The sequence below is a fragment of the Trachinotus anak genome, unplaced genomic scaffold (assembly GCF_046630095.1).
Source record: "Trachinotus anak isolate AG129_WGS33_773 ecotype Australia unplaced genomic scaffold, CSIRO_AGI_Tana_v1 ptg000004l, whole genome shotgun sequence".
NCBI classification, from domain to species: Eukaryota; Metazoa; Chordata; class Actinopteri; order Carangiformes; family Carangidae; genus Trachinotus; species Trachinotus anak.
The window spans coordinates 20046141-20065101 of NW_027273855.1; the positions used below are offsets into that span (position 1 = coordinate 20046141).

Sequence of the window (18961 nt, forward strand, 5' to 3'; positions counted from 1 at the left end):
TTTGAAATTAGTTTTGATTTGACAAACTGTATTTAAGCTTGTTCATTCATGTGCATGTCTTAAACTGACATTTACAGTGAGCACAGAGAAACTTCAGCAGATTAATGCGAAAGCAGCCTCCTGGTATCAAATTGCAAATACATGATTCTGCACAGGGAAGGTCAAACATCCAAGTTAAGTAACAAGAAGTGGTTACTTCACTTTTTTTGTCTCTCTCTCTTTACAATGTTAATACTTATACTCCATCACCGGTTTAAAACAGTCATTTTTACCTTATTTCATTTATGTATCTACAAATGAAACTGCATTTTTTTTGCTTTCCTCCAATCATTCACACATAATGAATCCAGGCTTACATACCAGTACCATTTCCAGAGAGGGCAGGTCTTATGGGAGTCTAGCATGAAGTATTCATAGCTGGATAGAAGTTGGGTGGAGTCATGCTGGGAGTTTGGGGAAGTTACCAAATTCCATTTACAGGTAGTGAAAAGAATCTCAAAGATTCTAGCAGCCACACCACAGCTGAGGAATAAAACGTCTGAATAGTGGCTGTAGGATGGGTGTGTCGAGGCTCTGATTCTGTCATTTTACTCGTCACAAGGGTTACACTGCTTGTGAAAACAGTCTAAAATCTATCAAATATCAGAAGATGTTTAAGTGAGCATGCAGAGTTTGGTGCTTGTGACCTGGATAAGGCTGTAATTGGCCCAGCTCCCTGTGATCTCTAAATAGGAATCATGGGTGTAGAAAATGGAAGGAAAAATCTAAATAAGAAATCAGTATTTCCAGTAGTCCTGTTTAAGGACACCTGCCAAATTCCTGCCTTGACCAGACTTATAATCAATCCACAGTAAAAACTCTCCCCTCCATTTACCAATGAACAGCAAACACATCAAAATGTCATTTTATCAAGCCACAACTTTATTTCCATCTTGGGTATAAATTGTATAAACGGGTTTAGATTAAATCAGCAACCTTTCTTCAACTCTTCGTTGACAGGGTCCCATTACATCGTCAACTCCTGCAAAGGGAAGAAATAAGGTGTGTTAGTGTACGTTTTAAGAATTATTTTTCCACTTTCGAGAGTTTCTCTCTTCTCAGGACAGAAGTGTTGGCTTCAGGAAGCTCAGAAGAACGAAAGTCACTGTATTAATCATCACTGAAGAGTTCTCCATGCAAGTTTATCACCAGGAATCTGAGTAAAGCACTGGCATATTAAGAATGACTCCAAACAATTTTCCTAACATTAGAAAAGGTTTTCAAAGTCTTACCATAATAGCATTGACAATGTCATTGTTGTTGTTTTTCAGGGCGCGTACAGCCTTCGCCCGCGACACGTTGGCTTGTGACATGACGAGTTCAATGTCCTTAACCTCAACTCCGGTCTCATCAACCTATAAAAATAATAAGGGTGGAAACTTTAACATGTTGTTTCATGAAACAAGACTATATTTTAATTTGCCCAGATTTGAATATACCTCTTCTTCTTCGCTCTCCTCCTGTACTGTTGGCGTCTGTGTGTTTTCCTGGATGTTTGATACAGCTTCTCCCTGTACCTTGAATTTTTCTGCGGCAGCCAGCTGGGCTTGCTGGGAAAGATCTTCGATCTGAGGTGCAAAGAAGACGGCAAAATGAGACACGAGTACATCATCTGGCAGAATAAATGGACATTTTCTAACATTGTGACCGAATCTCTTGACAAGTCTATTCTGCTGCATTAAGAAAGGACAAGAATAGACAAGCTGGTAATCACTTGTGCAATCACTTGACACCTCTAGAAGGCACAAAGACTAATGTGGCTTGTATTGTTACTGGCTACATACCTTAGCTTCACCAAAGACGATGTATGTGTCTGATGCAGGGCTCTTGTAGACGTCTGGTTTGGTGATGACAAACAAGATGTTCTTTGACTTGCGAATAGTGACCCTGGTGACGCCTGTTACCTGCCTGAGACCAAGCTTTGACATTGCCTGCAAGAAATGAAAATAATGTTACATATGTGGCCAATTTTGACCATTACAAAGAAAGCACCGTTTACACCCACTGTAATGAAGTTAAGATCGTTACCTTCCGTGCCTTCTTTTCACTGCGGCTCTGTTTGGCTTTGCTGACAGGTTCCTCATCTATCTCAGCTGCTGCTGCAAGCTGTAATAGATACATTCAATGTCAATAAGTAAATGTAGACTTGATATAAATTGTGAGGCTGGTCACTGGTTTTAACGGTTTCTCTTCTCAGGACAGAAAGGCTGGCTTCAGTACACTCAGAAGAACGAAAGTCACTGTGCAAATCATCACGGAAGAGTTATAGACCAACAACATCTGCTGACATAACCAGTAGATGTAACGGTCTTGTTTGGGCTCAAATCAACAATGAACACAATATTCAAGACCAAACTGAACACTCACCTGAGCTTGCTGTGTCTGTGTCTGTGCAGAATCCTGTTCCTCAAGGTCAGGGACTGAGTCATCACTGTCCGACTCAGTGCCGGATCCTACAAAAACCAACAGAAACCAATATTTAGTCACAACATGGCACCTTTTACACAGGTGTAGCCCTGTGTAAATAAGATACATGATTCCTGGTGGGAAAAAATATATTATATATTTAAATGTATATTTGTATTGCTTGAACTTAATGCTGTACAATCACAATGATTAGAGCTTTTTAAACTCAAATCCAAACTACTGTGTGCTCTGTGTGTTGAGAACATAATCCCACTTCAATCTAATACCCTATTTACCGAAGCAACATTTTCACTAACTTATTAAGACTGACATCAGACATCATATGATCACACAAGTGAAAATGCATAAAATGATGACATTATGTAACCACCGAACTGACTGTTTCCAAAACCTCCATCCATGGCAACTAGGTAGCATCTTAAAACTTATTATTTATAATGCACAACCTTGGAGAATGGCATAGAATCATCTGAGCAGTTCCCAGATTGCAGAGACAGTTGGAAAAACAGATGGCACAAAAGGAGACAAGAGAGGAGAGAAGGAAGAAAATACCCTTGTCGTTCTTGATCACAGGCTCCACTTTGGCTGGTGTGGGGGCAGGTTTGGGCGATGAGACAGGTTCAGAAGGAGTTGCACTGATTACCTCAACCTCAGGTTTAACAGGGGCAGGTTTAGCAACCGCCTCAGCAAATGTAAGTTTACGGGGAGCTGCGGCAGGAATGGCAGGCTCAACTGGAGCAGGTTTTAAAGGAGCGGATGAAGGTTCAGCTGCTGGTTTGGCAGACTTGGCAACCTCAGCAGGTGCTGCCTTAACCTCAACCAATTTGGCCTCAGTGACTTGCTTTGCACCCTTCACGGGAGCTGGCTTGGTAACCTCCGCGGCAGCTGGTTTAGGTTCAGCAGCTGGCTTGACAACCTCAACAGGTGCAGATTTGACCTCTGCATTTGGTTTTGCAATCTTAGGAGCAGCAGCTTTAGTTTCTTCAACTTGTTTAGCAGCCTTGTCAGGGACAGATTTAGCCTCAACAGCTGATTTAGCAGCCTTAACCGGAGCCGGTTTGGCCTCAACCGCTGGCTTAGCAGCCTCAACGGGAGCTGGTTTGGCTTCAACCGCTGGCTTAGCAGCCTCAACGGGAGCTGGCTTGGCCTCAACAGCTGGTTTAGCAGCCTTAACAGGAGCTGGTTTGGCCTCAACAGCTGGTTTAGCAGCCTTAACGGGAGCTGGCTTGGCCTCAACAGCTGGCTTAGCAGCCTTAACGGGAGCTGGCTTGGCCTCAACAGCTGGCTTAGCAGCCTTAACGGGAGCTGGCTTGGCCTCAACAGCTGGCTTAGCAGCCTCAACAGGAGCTGGTTTCGCCTCGACAGCTGGTTTAGCAGCCTCAACAGGAGCTGGCTTGGCTTCGACAGCTGGTTTAGCAGCCTCAACAGGAGCTGGCTTGGCTTCAACAGCTGGCTTAGCAGCCTCCTGTTTGGCTTTGGCCTGTGGCTTAGCAGCCTCTTGTTTGGCTTTAGCCTGTGGCTTAGCAGCCTCCTGTTTGGCTTTGGCCTGTGGCTTTGCAGCCGCAGCTGGAGCAGATTTGGCTTCAACAGCTGGCTTAGCAGCCTCAACAGGAGCAGGTTTTGCATCCTCCTTCTTAACAGGGGGCACAAATACAGGCATTTTGATTGGCTTCTCAGGTGGGATCAGTGGAGGAAGGTCATCATCTGCAGCTTTTGATGAAGCTGCCTTGACTTCAAATGTTTTGGGAGGGCTAGAAGCAAGAGTATCTGAAAATGAAACTGGCGCTGCTACAGCAGGCTTTGAGGTAACTTTGAAAGCAGCTGGTGCTGCTACAGGCTTTGGGGCAGCTGGCGACGGTTTCTTTGTCTCAGCTGGTGCAGGTTTAGCTTCAACTACAGTTTGTTTAAGGCTTGCCTCTACTATTTTTTCATTTGCTGCCTCAGGGACGGGAGCTGGCACAAAAGCCTCTCCTTTCTTAGGTTTTCCTTGTTTGCCAGCCTTGACAACTTTTGGGGTGGAGCGGTTAGCCTGATTCGCTGAAGAGCTAGCAGGTGAGGAGGCTAGGGGAGATGTCACAGGTGACAAGGGGGTAGAGGAAGGAGTAGATTTTGGTGAGGTAGGAGAAGAGGAAGAGGCAGACATAGAGGAGCGTTTTCTTCTGCCTGGAACAGCCTTTGGGGCAGAGGAACCCTGCGCACTCTTGGCACCTTTGCCTTTAGGCTTGGCAGGGCCAGAAGCTGCCTGAGGTTGCTGGGAGGAAGCTGGGGCAGGAGATGTAGCAGAATACAGAAGATTTCTTTATAAATTTTTTGAAGGGAATGTTTAAGTCTTACTCATGCAGGTTAAATGATCTCAAACCAAGACGCAACCATTTCTCTTAGGGTTAGGAAAAGGACCTGCCTAACTTCCAAGTTTGATGCAAACTGTCACTCAAAATGCAGAGCACATACTACCCACTTCCACACAGAAAACCACATTCTATATTTAGTCGGGATGCACTTGGGATGAATAGGAAAATGCAGATTACACCACCGCATCTTATGATCAAATATAACACAAGGGCAATTGCTACAAGGACATAGCACCACTGGCCTGGCGCTTCAGGGAAAATAACTTGCCAGGTGATAAATTAGTGACTATAATCTACATAAGTATTTTTTCTAAAATATGTCAAATGAAAAAAAAAATGTTGGCAAACAAAGCTATTCCTAGTCAAATAATATTTTAGTGTCCCTTTTAATAATTATGATCAACAACTTTAATTGGTGGCCATGCAATGATGATGACCCTTGACCCTTTGAGAAGATTACAGCCCTACAGATGCTGACAAAAACAATATCAAACTCAACAAGTCATGGCATGAGAGCAGTAGACGCTGCTGAAACGAACCTGACAAGTGGCGAGAGGAAATAGGTGGGCCTTCACATTTGGAGGTCACCTTTGATTGAATGGCCTTGGAGAGAAGTATAACAGGTTCCTTCTTGTCAAGATTAGTGTTTTGAGTGGCCAGGTCGACGTTCACCTCACCAGGCAATACTTCTTGAGCTGCATCCAGGCAAAGGTTCCTTGGACCCTCCACTGCCTTCTCCGCATCTTCGCTACTTGCACTGACGTCTTCAGGAGCAGATGGTTTTGCATTATCAGGAATTTTTCCTGCCACTGTTCCGGGCTCTTCTCCAGAGGTCTTCTCTTCGACAGAAATCTGTTTAACCTCTTCGCCGACCACTTCTTCAACAGCAACTGACTCCTGACTTTGTACCTCTTTAGTTGGAGGCTCAGCAGAAGGCATGGATTCTTCAGGAACTGGCAAGGATTCTTCAGGAACTGGCAAGGATTCTTCAGGAACTGGCAAACCAGCCGAAGTCCCTGATGGGTCAGCAGGCGCGCCTTGCTGTGAAACTGAGGAGCTTTCCAAATCAGTTGCAGCAACACCATTTGGTTGATCGCCACTCGTCTGAATGCTAGCTTCTTCTGGGGAGCTTATCTCTTGAGCAGGAACAGAGGTTTCTGGAGGGTTCTCCAGTGGGATTGCTTTGTTCACTGTAGGAACAGCCTTCTCAGGAGAAGAATTCATTACTCCTGTAGCTGATGTAGGAAGAGCAACAGGAGCAACAGGGAGAAGGGCAATCACAAGACTTGATTGAGGAGCTCTGATTGCAAGTTTTAAGAGCTTTGTGAATACACTCAAGTGAAAAAGAAATTGTGCTCCACACGTGAACAAAATGATGAGTTTGTGAGAGGGTTCAGCGATGGGTCACTGATTCTTGATATGCCCGTGAAAAATAAAAAAAGGGGGTGTTGGGTGCACTCAAAGAAAAAAAAAGTGCTTGTGTTCTCAAGTCCATGCAGTGCCCAAATGTGGGATCAGCGATGAAAGACCTTTAGTCCTAAACAGCAGCTGTGCATTAAATTACCTATAAATCTATTTAATGTCTTTAATCAACACTGCACTTGTGTAGTGGATTAGTTGTATAGCTCAGTATGAACTACACTGCTTCTTGGCAATGTCTATCTAGAGTAATTACACAAGAGTTATTACATTAATAGCTTAACATCCAAAATAACTTTGCAATCCATTTCAACCGCCTTTTATTCCAAGATGAGAGCATTGTGGTTGATTATAATATAGTGCTGGTCAACATTTGAAACCAAATGAAATGATGCGTCCTTCCCTCTCAAAAGTCATCCTGAACGTCGTCAGTAACTGATGAGGGCTGTCCTCCCACATGGCTGAAAAGAATGTAAAATACTGGCCTGCTTTACGTGGCTGATAAGCATTCTCAAATGCACAATGAACTTGTAAGAGTGCATCCAAATGAAACCACAATTCAAGTGGAGTATTTGACTGCTTAAGATAGTTAAACTGTAGTTTTACTGTAAACACTAGTCCATCATCCAATGGATTTACAGAAGTTAAACAAAAATGTTAACAGCTCTTTCAGTGGTGCTTGATGACGGTCAAATACAATATCAAACTAATACAGATTTCCTGTAGAAAAGGTCGATTTTTAAGAAAACATTAGTGAGCGCTTAACCAAGATAACATAAAAGGGGCTAATGAAGGTAATGAGCCAAATCCTACCGTAGGTGTTACAATGCCAGTCTCACAGTGCCCTTCCCGACTCAACTATATATCCAGTTTGATTTAAGCTAAACCAGCGTCATTCCATCTGAGATCACATGCCCAACATAAAAGAACATGGATGTTATGTTAGTTAAAATTACTGCCCTTCATCCTTGAACTGTAATTTTTTAAGTATTACAGAACAGTCAAAACTCCCTTTGCAGGTTGAAACAGGTAAGCTCACAGTTACAGAGCACTGGTGCCTTTAATAGTTCATTTAATAGTCTCATCTGTGGGGCACACATACAAAAGTAACAATGTCAAAACAAATGTGCTACAAGTTTGATGGCAGCTTTTGACAGTACATGTACAGCGTAGTATATGTCACTGAATCCTCTTGGCTTTTATATTTGGTTGTAGAGCTACTGCTGACTAGTGGGCTAGCCTGTTCTCTGGTGCCTGCTGCAACTGATGAGTTGGTTTAGAAATCTATGCCCCACCCCTGTGCAAGTGCCTCCACCCACTTACAGACCATTTCTACAGGAAAACACAGAGGTGCACACTGGTGAAAAGAATTTATTTAGGAACAACAATTAATCAAAAAGAAAAACAAACAAAAACAAAAAAAACAAACATGTGACTAGAATTTTTCTGAACTCAGTCACATCCAGTCTTCAACTAACATGGACACCAGGTAAATCCACTTTTTTTTAAAACCAGATATTACCTTACTTTTGGTCAAAAGAGCACTATGCACAATGTGCAAACTCATGACTTTTTCAAGATATCTACTGTTATTAAACTATGTTTTTGTGTCATCGTAACAACACTCGGGAAACACTAGACCATATGCATTACCCTAACAACAATTTAAGCTGTGTTTACATTAACAGCTAAAAAAGGAGATCAGCAGAGCTGTTCCCAACAAGACCAGAATGAGCTATACCATCACTTACAAGGCTACATCCAATCTACTCAAAGTGTGTTCAAGTCATTTATAGTGCCCAGGGAAAACCACACTGAACACCATGCATTGTGTGATAAATTCAGTTGTCAGTGCAAAACACCACACTCCGCTGTGAGTTTGTGTAAATAAAAAGAGGGGTCCTGGATTGCTCTTTTCAAAGCAAGTCAAGCAATATCACCACAGCAAATTCCTCTGTGACCAAAACACTGTCACAAATGTCTCAACACATGGCCGGTGACAGTCAAAAAGACCGTCACCTGTTATGTCAGCTCAGTGTCCAGCCAGCTGAGTCAACTCCTTTAACCAAATAATGATCCAAATATCCAATATTGATCTTCACTCAAATAACCTGCCGTAGATGGTTATTTGTTGACCAATTCAAAAGTTCTGAGCATTCAAAGACCCCTTTATTTAATTGCATGCGTGTTCTTGTCAAGTTAAAATATACGAACCAGTCTCCACTTGAGGCTGCTGCATCTCCTGCTCGGTGACTGGGACCGTTTCTGTGGCTTCACCAGGCATGGTTGCTTGTGAGAAAAATGAGGAGAAGACAGTTTATTAGAACAAGCCAAGTCTTAATAACTTCTAGTGGTCAGTCATTTGTTGTTGGGCCTCTATTTGCCCCCACTATACAGGGCAGTTTCTTTAACACTCCTAGCACCCAGAAACCAACCTAAAGCTGTTGAAATAAATGAATAGTCAATTGACATACAATCGGCAACAAGTTTGATTTTCATTTTAAAGCCAAATCGTGTTCACGTTGATGGGCTTCGAAAAGTAATGGTTGCAACCTTCCAGGACTATTTATGAAAGCAGAAACATGTTGTTTGACTGCATTTTCTCCATCCAGAAATACCCCCCGCCCCCCACTAAATATACACTTGTCAAACCTGAACATAATAAACAACGTAGACTGCAGTGACTGTTTAAGTGTCAAATACAGCTTTAGATTTAAAAGACGCTTACTCGTTTTCTGACAACAAATACTACTTGTGACAACAAGACCAGCTATAGATCAAAATCCACCATACTAAGACTTGTCAAATGCGGACAACATTAACCCAGAGAAGACAAATACTATTAAAAACAACAGGTTCAGATGAATGAAACCTGCGTATCGGCTGCTTATTAAGTAACTCAGGACAGCTTCTTCGACGCACAATGGCTCACTAACGGAGTGGTTGACCAGCTCAGACCATGAGTTGCAGTTGTCATAACCAGCTGAACGGGTGACCGAGCCCATGCTTTAGCTTTGTGAGCTGCGCCTGTAACGTTGCTCTCCGTCAGAGCGACGGTAAGCTAACCGCTTCTTACTGCCTCGACAGAAAGAAAGCTTGACCATCACTTTCTCCTCCAGCTTGACCTCCTTCAGTGACCACCACGTTATTACACGATTAAACCTCAGATCTCCTGCCGGCCCAGACAGGCTGCTAAGTGTACACTGTAAGTCATCATGTTCCCCCATTTTGAGCCGGTAATCGGAGGCACAACGGCGCATATATTGCTGAACGGAGAGGCGATAAAGGAGTAATAGCTTTACCGGCCTGTTGACGGGACTTTAGTTAAACACATAAAACGTTTTGAACAGACGGTAATATGTGAAAAACGGCTGGATGATGTTGGATTATCGGAGGAGACACTCACCGACTTGGGATGCTATATCCAAGATGGCTGTGAGAGAGAACTTCTAACCCCGGTTTCACCGTAATATCCGCTTTAGAGCCGTACTTTCGACTTCCGGGTTATTTAAAGGCACAGACGGCAATTTTTTTGCTATGGTTCACGGTTATATCATGGATGTCTTATAATACATCCATGGGTTATATCTTCATAGAGTAATTATCAGGAGTCTAACTTCTGGAAATATTAGAATATTGTGTTTCTCAGATACTGTGTTCATAACTGCCCCAAAAGATAAAACAGATAAAACATTTCAAGTCTTAAAGCTAGATTTTGACTGATCTGTAACTACTGCACTGTTGCTAATTTATAACGTATTTATGATTAATCGATTTATGTTGTTCACTTTGCCCATTTGGTAACGTAGTCTTGTTAGTGGTGCAAAAAACACGCTGGAAACGTGAAGTTAGCTTCTGATTCGTCATTTAAGAGGAAAGTTAAAGGACATTTCAACACTTTTTGACCATGATTCTGTTTATTTTTTAACCACTTATTGTTGTCAAAGGGCGATTGACATCCCGGTTAAGTTTTAACGATCTTTGAAAGCAACTTTTAGATTTGTGAAACTTTTGTTTTATTTACCAAAGTAAAACAAATGTTGTTTGATTTTGATACTGGAGGGTGAGTGAATTTTGGTTTACATTTCGATCACAGTGGCACCTTTAACTTGTCTACTGCATATTTCTTGTATTTGTACTTGCCAAATCAATCAAATGTTATTCATTATGTTTAATAATTAAAAGCATAACATGAAAATACTCAAGTTCAAGTACCTCAAACCTTTACTGAAGATGGTGTACGCTGCACTACTTAAGGAGATCAATATTGTAATAATAGAGGGACTAAATTAGTTCAAGTTCAAGCAGAGATTAAAAATAAAAGCACTTTAAGAGAGGGAATACAATATGTTCTATCTTTTCTTTGCCACAGGTGTCCATGTTGACCATTTGTACAATAAAACCATAAATAATACATTCAGGATTAACACGCTAGTGGTAATTGCCACTATACAAGTGCACTGACAACACCCACAAACAATAGAGATTTACAAAACTAATGTCTGAAAAAGACATTATAAATTGTAAAAGAGGGTCCATATCCTATGTTTAGTTTTTAATCTATGAAAAATAAAGGCTGATTTTTAAAAACTTAAATAAGACACCTTTGCTCTAAATTGTACATAATTGTAAAGCATCAGTTGAAAGCCTACAAAATTCAAAATTTAAAAAACTTTGTTTCCAAGTTGTAATATGGAGCTCTCTGCTATCACCTCAAACTGCTTGCTTCAGATAACTAGACTGAAAAACTAAATCTGTAAAACCGCTTTTGTATTAAAAGTAACTGGAATACAAGATTTCCAAAGAGTAGAAATACCAAATTTATTTTCATAAATGACTGTACAGTAGAAAAATTTGGGCAACACATAGACAAACCATAATAAAATTGGCAATGTATTAGAAAAATCCTACACTAAACAGAGGATTTACTTATGTTTAATTTATGAACATATTATTACTGATCCCATAAGAGCAAAATAAAACAGATTTGGATGAAACAATTGTTGGTCAAGAAAATGGCAAAATTTCACCACAACATTATGCCCCCAAATACATGACAGTTAGTGATAGTGAGCTACTAACAGTGCCACCTCAGACGCGTGTAACTCTCTGATTATTGATCCAGTTCAGAATTCTTTCTGGAGATCTAAAGAAAACAAGGATAAAAGAAAATTGATTAGAGTACAAAGTGCAAAAATCTCAAAAGTCGCTCTTTATTTAATCTACCAAAACTACAGCGTACCACTCTTTCTGAGAAGTTCTCCCTTCCATGTACGAGCCATTCCATCCAGAAACTGATCAAAGTATTTCACATACTTTGCCAGGCTGGTTCTTTTGTAATCTGTGAAGAAAAGTAATCAGTGAGCTGAAATATTCAGTCGCTCTGGACTGAAATTTATCAAACTACTGAGAGAGAATTTTTTGATTGAAGTGAGAGATAAAACTAAACTGCTCTTGTAGACTTGACAAGACTTTTTTAAAAATTAAATTTCTTTTAACTTCTTTAGCCTGTTTGAGTTTGCGACATGTTTTGGAGTAGGTGTACAATATAGCATTTGTCACGGATGAATAACACATCATCTAAAGCAATGTACAATTCAGAACAGAGCACATTTTATCGGATTTTACACCACTTTTTTGTTATTATTTATCAGGGGTCCCAACAACAAGAATAGAGCTGGCACTGATTTTATTTACAAACACCGTGCATTTTTATTCTCTGCATTTGTCTAAATTGCCCATAGTACATGTTTTCACTGGTTTACCTCCTCTATGCACCGGAATTTTCTCTCTTCTCTGGGATTCAATAAGGCTACAAGATTTCAGAATTTCACCTCTGATCTTTCGTCTCTCTGCTGTATCCGTCTCGTTTTCCTTCTCCTTCGTGTCTTCCAAATCCTCTTCTCCTGTTCTGGGCCGATCCAGCTCCTCACAGATCAGACTATAAAAAAGTTACAACATCAGCTCTAAATCATCGAACAGTGCACACTACAGGGCAAAATCCCTTACCTGATTGTGGGAACAGCAAAAGGATCAAACGTGTCTAGTTCTTTGAGGTCCATGGGAACAGAGATGCGTCCTGTCCAGAGTTAAAAAGAGAGAAGTCACAGTGAGACTCTGACAGTCATGCATTCAGCACATGGCTTTGATTTAAACTCTTTAGATCTATGCTCACCTGTTTTGGGGTGGACACTGAAGGGGCTCTTCAGCAAATGGTTCACACCTTTACTGACGTTCACGTCCAGTCGTGGGTAACAGTACTGCAGCATGATTTCTTTCTCAAAGTTCTGGCCCTTTTTGGCAGTGGCCTGGAGGAAGAAGGATTGTATCACTGCCCCAGGCCTGGTCATAAGACCTCTTGTTGGAATGTGTAAAAAGAATGAGAAAGTTTAAAACACCTGTCATTAAGGGGCGTGAGCAGAATTACCAACCTGTTTCTTAGTTGCATGGTCCTTGACCAGTTTCCAACGAGTCTCAGGTTTCTTCTCATGTTGGAAGTCCTGCTGTAACTCTTTTCTAACATGTAAGAGCTGAGTTAAGGTCAAGTTGTTTTTTTTTATCTCATTAACCACCAGCTCTACTGCACGTGTTCTTGAGATACATATGAAACTGTGAAAAGGATATCTTCAGGCACGAGGGCCAGCACTTTGTCTACAGATTCCTTGCGACTCAGTATCTCCTGTTCATGTAGTGCGTACTGGGGAAAGTAGTGCTCCACCACTGTCAAAGACTCTCTGTTGGGATCACAGGTAGAGACTCTTAAACAGCTGAAGCCACAACATCCAACAGAGGCAACGATCTCAATTACAATCAGTGGTATTAGACACAAACATCAAAACAGCTTCAAACTGACCTTCAAAAAGAAAACGATCTGATTCTTACCTGATAAAAGGATGAATTGGATCCGTCAGCACTACTTTCTTCACCGTCTCTTCACCACCCTGTAAGTCAGCAATGATGTAGTACATCACATCTCAAAAAATAACTAATTAATTAACTAATTGATAAGTACCAGAAGAATTCAACTTGAGTTTTAAAAATTTAAGCTACATCCAGTGACTAGTAATTTCTATCAAAAACATATCTAGTTGGAAGGAAAGAAAATGAACAAATACTCTAATAATATAATGTAAATTCATTCTTGGTTCATGCCCAGTAATACAGAAGTCAGGCTCTAGTCTGGATTATCTGAGAGACTCACACCGTCACGTACAGAATGATGAAGGCAGAGGCCAGCTGCCAATAAATAAATATGTCCTAATCGTGTAATAAAAACTGAAATACTGTTACCTTCACCAGGCTCAGGTATTCTGCGACAGCAGAGCGAGCAGCTACAGAGAGCTTCCTGGCAGCTTCATCACACACCCAGCAATGTACTCCTCTTCTGCCAGAATAAACCCACAGGAGGTGCTGGAAGCCAAAGTCATCTGGAAAGTCACATAAAAAAAGTGCTTGATGCTAATTTTTGCCAACCGCGAGCAGATGGCTGACGCAAAATCAATGACAAACAAACCTCGAAGGGCTCTATCCAGGATACGAATAGCGATGGTCATCAGGGTCCAGCACTTGGAGCAAATGTCTGCAGCACTAAAATTAGAGTTTGGGTTTTCTCAGTGATGTGACTATCAGGATATGCTGATTTACTAGGTCAAAGTGATGTGTAATAGAGTGGTTGTTTACAGTCACAGCGCACAGGAGACACATTCAACAGTCAGCAAAAATAAACTGCATTTACCTGCAACAGCTTCTGACATCATCATAATCTGTCATATCGATATCAAACACCAGCTCCTTCTCCAGCGCCTGGAAGGTTCCTGACTTCACTGTGTTGTGTTGATTCGGCTGTGGGCGACAAACAGAAGAAACTTCCTCCATATTCCTGCTCAAACAGCTGAGTAGCTGCGGTGGCACAGAGTCCTGCAAGAGTGCAAATAATAGGAGGATGCAGTCTCACCCTGTGGCTGTATATTGCTCCAATGTCGATCTTGTAAGGGTTCATCTTCTGCATTTCCTTCTCCAGCTCGTTCTGCGTGCTGAACGACTGGTAGCGGACGTAGATGTCATCTTTGAGTGTGAAGGAGAACTCCCGGTTCTGAAAGTAGTTCTTCTGCACTGAGGTTGAAGAAGAAACAACGTATTAACCAGAGGCCCTCGGAGGTCACAGGGCCCCTCTGCAGCTGCCCACCTCGCCCACTTGGTGATCCAACTTTGGGTGGACAAAATAATATAAACAACTGCCATTTTAACGCAATACACAATCAAGAGTACTTCTTTAGAAACTGAACACAAAAATCGTGGGGAAGGCAGGATCTATTGCAGGGCTGTCGTGTCAGTGTTAGCTAGGTGTACCTAATAAACTGGCAACCGAGCGCAACATGTTGTCAACAGCACAAACAAAACATCCACAGTTGACACCGCTGAGGTAAAGCACACAGTTAGGTCGCAAGTCACACAACCTTGTTGAAAACCTCCAGTCATTTAGCTTGGGAACACAGATTTTTGCTCTGTTTCCTGGCCCGGCTAATCAACGATGCTCACCTCCTCCATAGTTCAGCCAGCGATAGTACTGGGAGAAGGGGAACAGCCGCCGGTAGTACAGCGGCAATAAGTCCGGCAAACAAGCGGAGTCGTAATCTGAGGACGGCATCACCTGACAATGAAGCGACGGCTCCGGTGCCGGTGTAAAAAGATGCTTAGATTACCGCCGCCACAGGTTCCGTGCGTTGTTTCACAGCGCGGGAAAACGGTTAAGCAGCGGACACAACCAATGAGACAAGGTTCAGACAATGTCGTCACAAACTGGGAACTTCCTTTACAAGAAGAGGATCTTTTCAGAAGTTCGTTCACGTTAGATCGACTAGAAAGGAAATATGAAGCAAAACTATCACAACTGAGCTGAACTTGAATGGCCGATCCGCTGTGGATGTCAGTATTAGGCTATAAGATCCGTCTTCACTCAAAGCTTCACTCAACCTTGTAATATTCGTCCTACAAAGAATCAAGCAGCGGAAGTGTTGCCGGGCAAGCAGAGGATCATGGGACGTGTAGTCATCACCGTGCTGTAAATTTTTTTTTTTATCAACCGATGAAATAAACACAACAAATAACGACAAATTAATATAGTGAAAACAAAAATAAACAAAAAATAAACAATTTAAACACGTTGGAGTAAACTTTAAATGTCTGTATTTATGTATAAAGAATTTTGCTACTATCACAACATTGTTGCATTAATACATTATCACATTTGACATTACCGAATTGAAAATGAAGAATTCATTTTGACTTTATAATCTTCTCCAGATGATTTGGATGACAGAGGTGCAGAACAGTTGAGTTTCAAAGTCTCTCTCACAAAATGTGCATTTAATAGCTTTAATTTATTACTTAAGCCACATCGGTCCACCATGCAAAGTGAATGCAGAGGGTTTTTTTTCCCCTCAAACTCTATTAAAGTTTCATCTATGAAGAATTATGGTGTATTTTCCATATTAGAAAAGAGCACTCGCACTTGAAAAAAACAAATATATGGAAACATTAACATGAATAGATATTTAATCAAATATAAAGACAAGGGAATGGGTAATGAATGATAAAATATAATAATACATTTAATAGTTTTTCTTTACAATACATGTACAATACAAGTTACATGACAATAATAAAATAGCAAATTAAAATGCAATACATTTAGGGGATACTATCAAGACTCTAGCTTTATGTTGTAAATGCAGAGTTCCTGACATCTTATAGTATTTTTTCTGATAAGTAGTAGTAACACTAAGATCTTTGCTATAGATATTTGTTGCATCAGAGAAGTTGTCTTTGCTTATTACACCAACAAAAACATCACTAGACCCTCCCTGTTCATTGTGTTCTGCTTCCAGGGCTCATATTGCACTGCACCTCGGTTTCTTCACCTTTAGAGGGCAGTGCAGTTTCATGACAATATTTACAGGGTTGCCACACTGAGCTCCGTTTCAGGAAGTTCCAGATAACTGGTTATAAAACACTTTCATAGTTTGTTTATTGAGGCTAGAGTAACACTATGAAACGTTCAACATCAAAGTGAAATTCTGAGGTCAATAGCACAAAAAAACACTTCCTTGGTTTTCAGTCGAGCAGAGCTGGAGATGCAGGACCCAGAGGGGCCACACATGGGAGACCTTTTTGTACCTATTTATGCCATTCCCCTTTCTGTCCGTTTGCCTTCTAGACAAAAAGGAGCATGGTGTTGTCCATTCTTGCTCCCCCAACCCCACCAGTGACAACACTGGTTGCTTCATAATAATGCGGCTTTACTGCTGCATATTTTGGCAGCCAGTCTGAAACTCCATCTCACTGAAGTGGCGTTGTTCACACTAAAGGTTGAGAGCTGTGCAGCATGAAGAGCTCTTCTCAGTTATTGTACTTCTGATATAAAATAACACTCACCCTTTGCACGGTGGTACAGGACATTAAATAGTGTTAATTAGCTTTATAATTCTATTCTTTTGGTCTCATCTCCTGACTTGTCCATTGTTGTCATAAGAACCTTTCTCTATTCTCCTTTCTCTTCTGCCTGTATTCCACAGTTCAATGGAAATTTGAGAGAATGTTAATGTCAGGACATTTTGCACATAAACCTTTTTACCTACATTGCTGTTGCTATCATATGTATTAAATCAAATCACATGATAGCGTATTAATATTTTTTGTGTACAACTGACTGACAAAGACACCTTCATTCTTATGCACTCTGTTTTAGCCATGTAATTTTTCACAACTCTCAGACGGGTGGATGCTGAGAGTTAGGACTGCCCTCTAGCACTGCAATCACCCAGTTGTTAGCTTAGTATGCTACTGTATATGAAATGCCTGCGCACTAAATTAATGGTAATGAACAGGTTTCTCCTTTGCAGGCTCACCGATGCTGAACTGTACCATGTTCAACAGCAATTAACAGACAGGTATTACCAATACATTTCCACTTCATGATTGCACTTGTTTTTATGGTAATATTCTTTAATCATACCCCGATTTACATAAAGCAAGAGCTCTCAACCACATCATACTTGAATTATGAAAATGAGTTTGCTTCAAGGCATAAGGGATATGATGGGTTTTTCTTTTTTGGGTCCATCCTTAGAAATGATTTGAAATGGATTTGGGATTAATGCCCACTCTCTGCCTCTCTCTGCCAACATTTCCAATGTATGTTAATTATTGTGGTGCATATTAATGCACATTACATACAGTAGCTCCTAACCTTAAGCATTTCTGGCCGTTTCTGAAGTGTTGTACTTGAGCTTTCCGGTAGCTCATCATGCATTTAGACATGTAAGCAGCATATAACTGATACTTATTGCTTGCAAACATCCACACAAGCAGACACCTACACACCCGCACACACACACTTGCATCCACACACTCACAATTTTAAATGTCAGTGGGGCAAGTTAGGTAAAGTGAAGCACGGGAGGAAAATGTAACTTTCAGCCTTGTGTATGATAAATCTGGGTCAAACAGTCGTCAGGTGCCCATGGAGCACAATCTCCAACAATATAGGTCAACATGTTAGCTATACAGGAGGAGTCATAGTGTGGGGATTATGTTAAAGTCAGTGCATCTTCAGATGACCGAGGTGTGCCACCATCTCAAAGTGCTGTCGCCTCGCATCAGGAAAACATTGGTAACACATAGGCCAGTAGAAAACCTCTCAAACGCATTCTGGAGCAAAGCTGAAAATGTGACCAAATGCTGACTGCATTTGATGGTGCTGTTGTTGAATCAAAAGTCCTATCATCAGGAACGTCCGTCAGTGTTAAAAAATCTTTTGGGCAATAGTTTGACGTTGTGGGAAATATGCTTATTTGCTTTCTTTCTGAGAAGAAGATGAAAAGATTGATACCACTCTCTTGCAGCTGAATGAAGGTCCCTCAAGTTTTCCTATCCTGCCAAAATTTAATTGTATCTTCATTAAATTTATTCTCAGTGGTATAAAGGAAGGGGGATTCATTATAAACCGCCTGTGACTCAATGTTTGAAAAATCAGACATAAAGATAAAGTTTAATAAGAGGAAGAAATTGAACACGAGTGAGAGAAGCATTAAGTGAAAGTAGGTGAGTTTAAGTATTTACATCCTATTAGTGTATTGTGTACATGTGTGGAGGACAGGGAAGAGAGCACAAAGATAAAAATTTCAATGAAGCCAGACAGAAGGACACAGTTACCTCATTTATCTCTGCACCAGACAGCAGGTGCAGTTGATTTCCCCATCCAGAGTTTCACGCTATACATTAATGGCATCAAAGAGCCGTGTGTGACAGTTGACCAGTTGTTTCCATTTATGTTCGGCACAACACGCCACGCTCCACTTCCTCTCCAAATGGCTGACACACTCTCAAATTTTCTGTTATACTTCAGATTGATGAAGCCATCTGTCATGTATTTGGGGCTGGCAGGCAGCGCTCGGCCATGCTCGCCTCACGCCACGTGTTGTGTAAACATGTAAACTCACTCATATGTTTCATGTAAAAATAAGTGCATGGGTTCTCACGTGGCTTTATGCCACAGTTGGTCAGAAGGACAACACACCAAAATAGACACTAAATAGACACTGTCATTTTCAGGCAGTTCATCATCTGACCAGAATGACCTCTGAACTGGGATACTCCAAGGCTTTGTCATACGACTCCAGAAACACGTAAAGAAGATTTTACCAGCACGCACAACCAGTTGTACT

At 41.2% G+C, this 18961-nt stretch overlaps 2 protein-coding genes and 2 non-coding genes across 7 annotated transcripts; all 4 read right to left on the reverse strand.

Moving 5' to 3' along the window:
• Positions 1–900: 900 nt before the first annotated feature.
• On the reverse strand, positions 901–9770 carry naca (nascent polypeptide associated complex subunit alpha). 4 transcript variants are annotated; one of them, XM_071476782.1, is made up of 10 exons: positions 9643–9770; positions 8451–8525; positions 3980–4728; positions 3019–3946; positions 2407–2492; positions 2068–2145; positions 1824–1970; positions 1479–1607; positions 1272–1394; positions 901–1021 (listed from the first exon to the last, which is right to left on the reverse strand). In XM_071476782.1, the coding sequence occupies exons 2-10, from the start codon at positions 8518–8520 to the stop codon at positions 1007–1009; spliced, it is 2325 nt and encodes a 774-aa protein (XP_071332883.1). In that variant the 5' UTR covers positions 8521–8525; positions 9643–9770; the 3' UTR covers positions 901–1006. The 4 variants fall into 4 exon arrangements, with proteins under 4 accessions (XP_071332883.1, XP_071332882.1, XP_071332884.1 ...); XM_071476781.1 differs by having other exon boundaries at positions 3019–4728; XM_071476783.1 differs by lacking the exons at positions 3019–3946; positions 3980–4728 and adding an exon at positions 5357–6052 and having other exon boundaries at positions 9643–9734.
• Positions 1093–1166, reverse strand: LOC139621216 (small nucleolar RNA SNORD59). The gene has a single exon (XR_011690954.1). It is a non-coding gene; the product is annotated as a small nucleolar RNA SNORD59 (small nucleolar RNA).
• Positions 2228–2301, reverse strand: LOC139621217 (small nucleolar RNA SNORD59). Its single transcript, XR_011690955.1, has one exon. It is a non-coding gene; the product is annotated as a small nucleolar RNA SNORD59 (small nucleolar RNA).
• Positions 9771–11038: 1268 nt separating the features above from the next.
• On the reverse strand, positions 11039–14999 carry prim1 (DNA primase subunit 1). The gene is made up of 13 exons (XM_071476786.1): positions 14775–14999; positions 14191–14348; positions 13972–14078; positions 13750–13823; positions 13527–13663; positions 13119–13177; positions 12859–12970; positions 12668–12757; positions 12412–12544; positions 12246–12315; positions 12071–12177; positions 11479–11577; positions 11039–11382 (listed from the first exon to the last, which is right to left on the reverse strand). The coding sequence occupies exons 1-13, from the start codon at positions 14881–14883 to the stop codon at positions 11363–11365; spliced, it is 1275 nt and encodes a 424-aa protein (XP_071332887.1). The 5' UTR covers positions 14884–14999; the 3' UTR covers positions 11039–11362.
• Positions 15000–18961: the final 3962 nt, after the last annotated feature.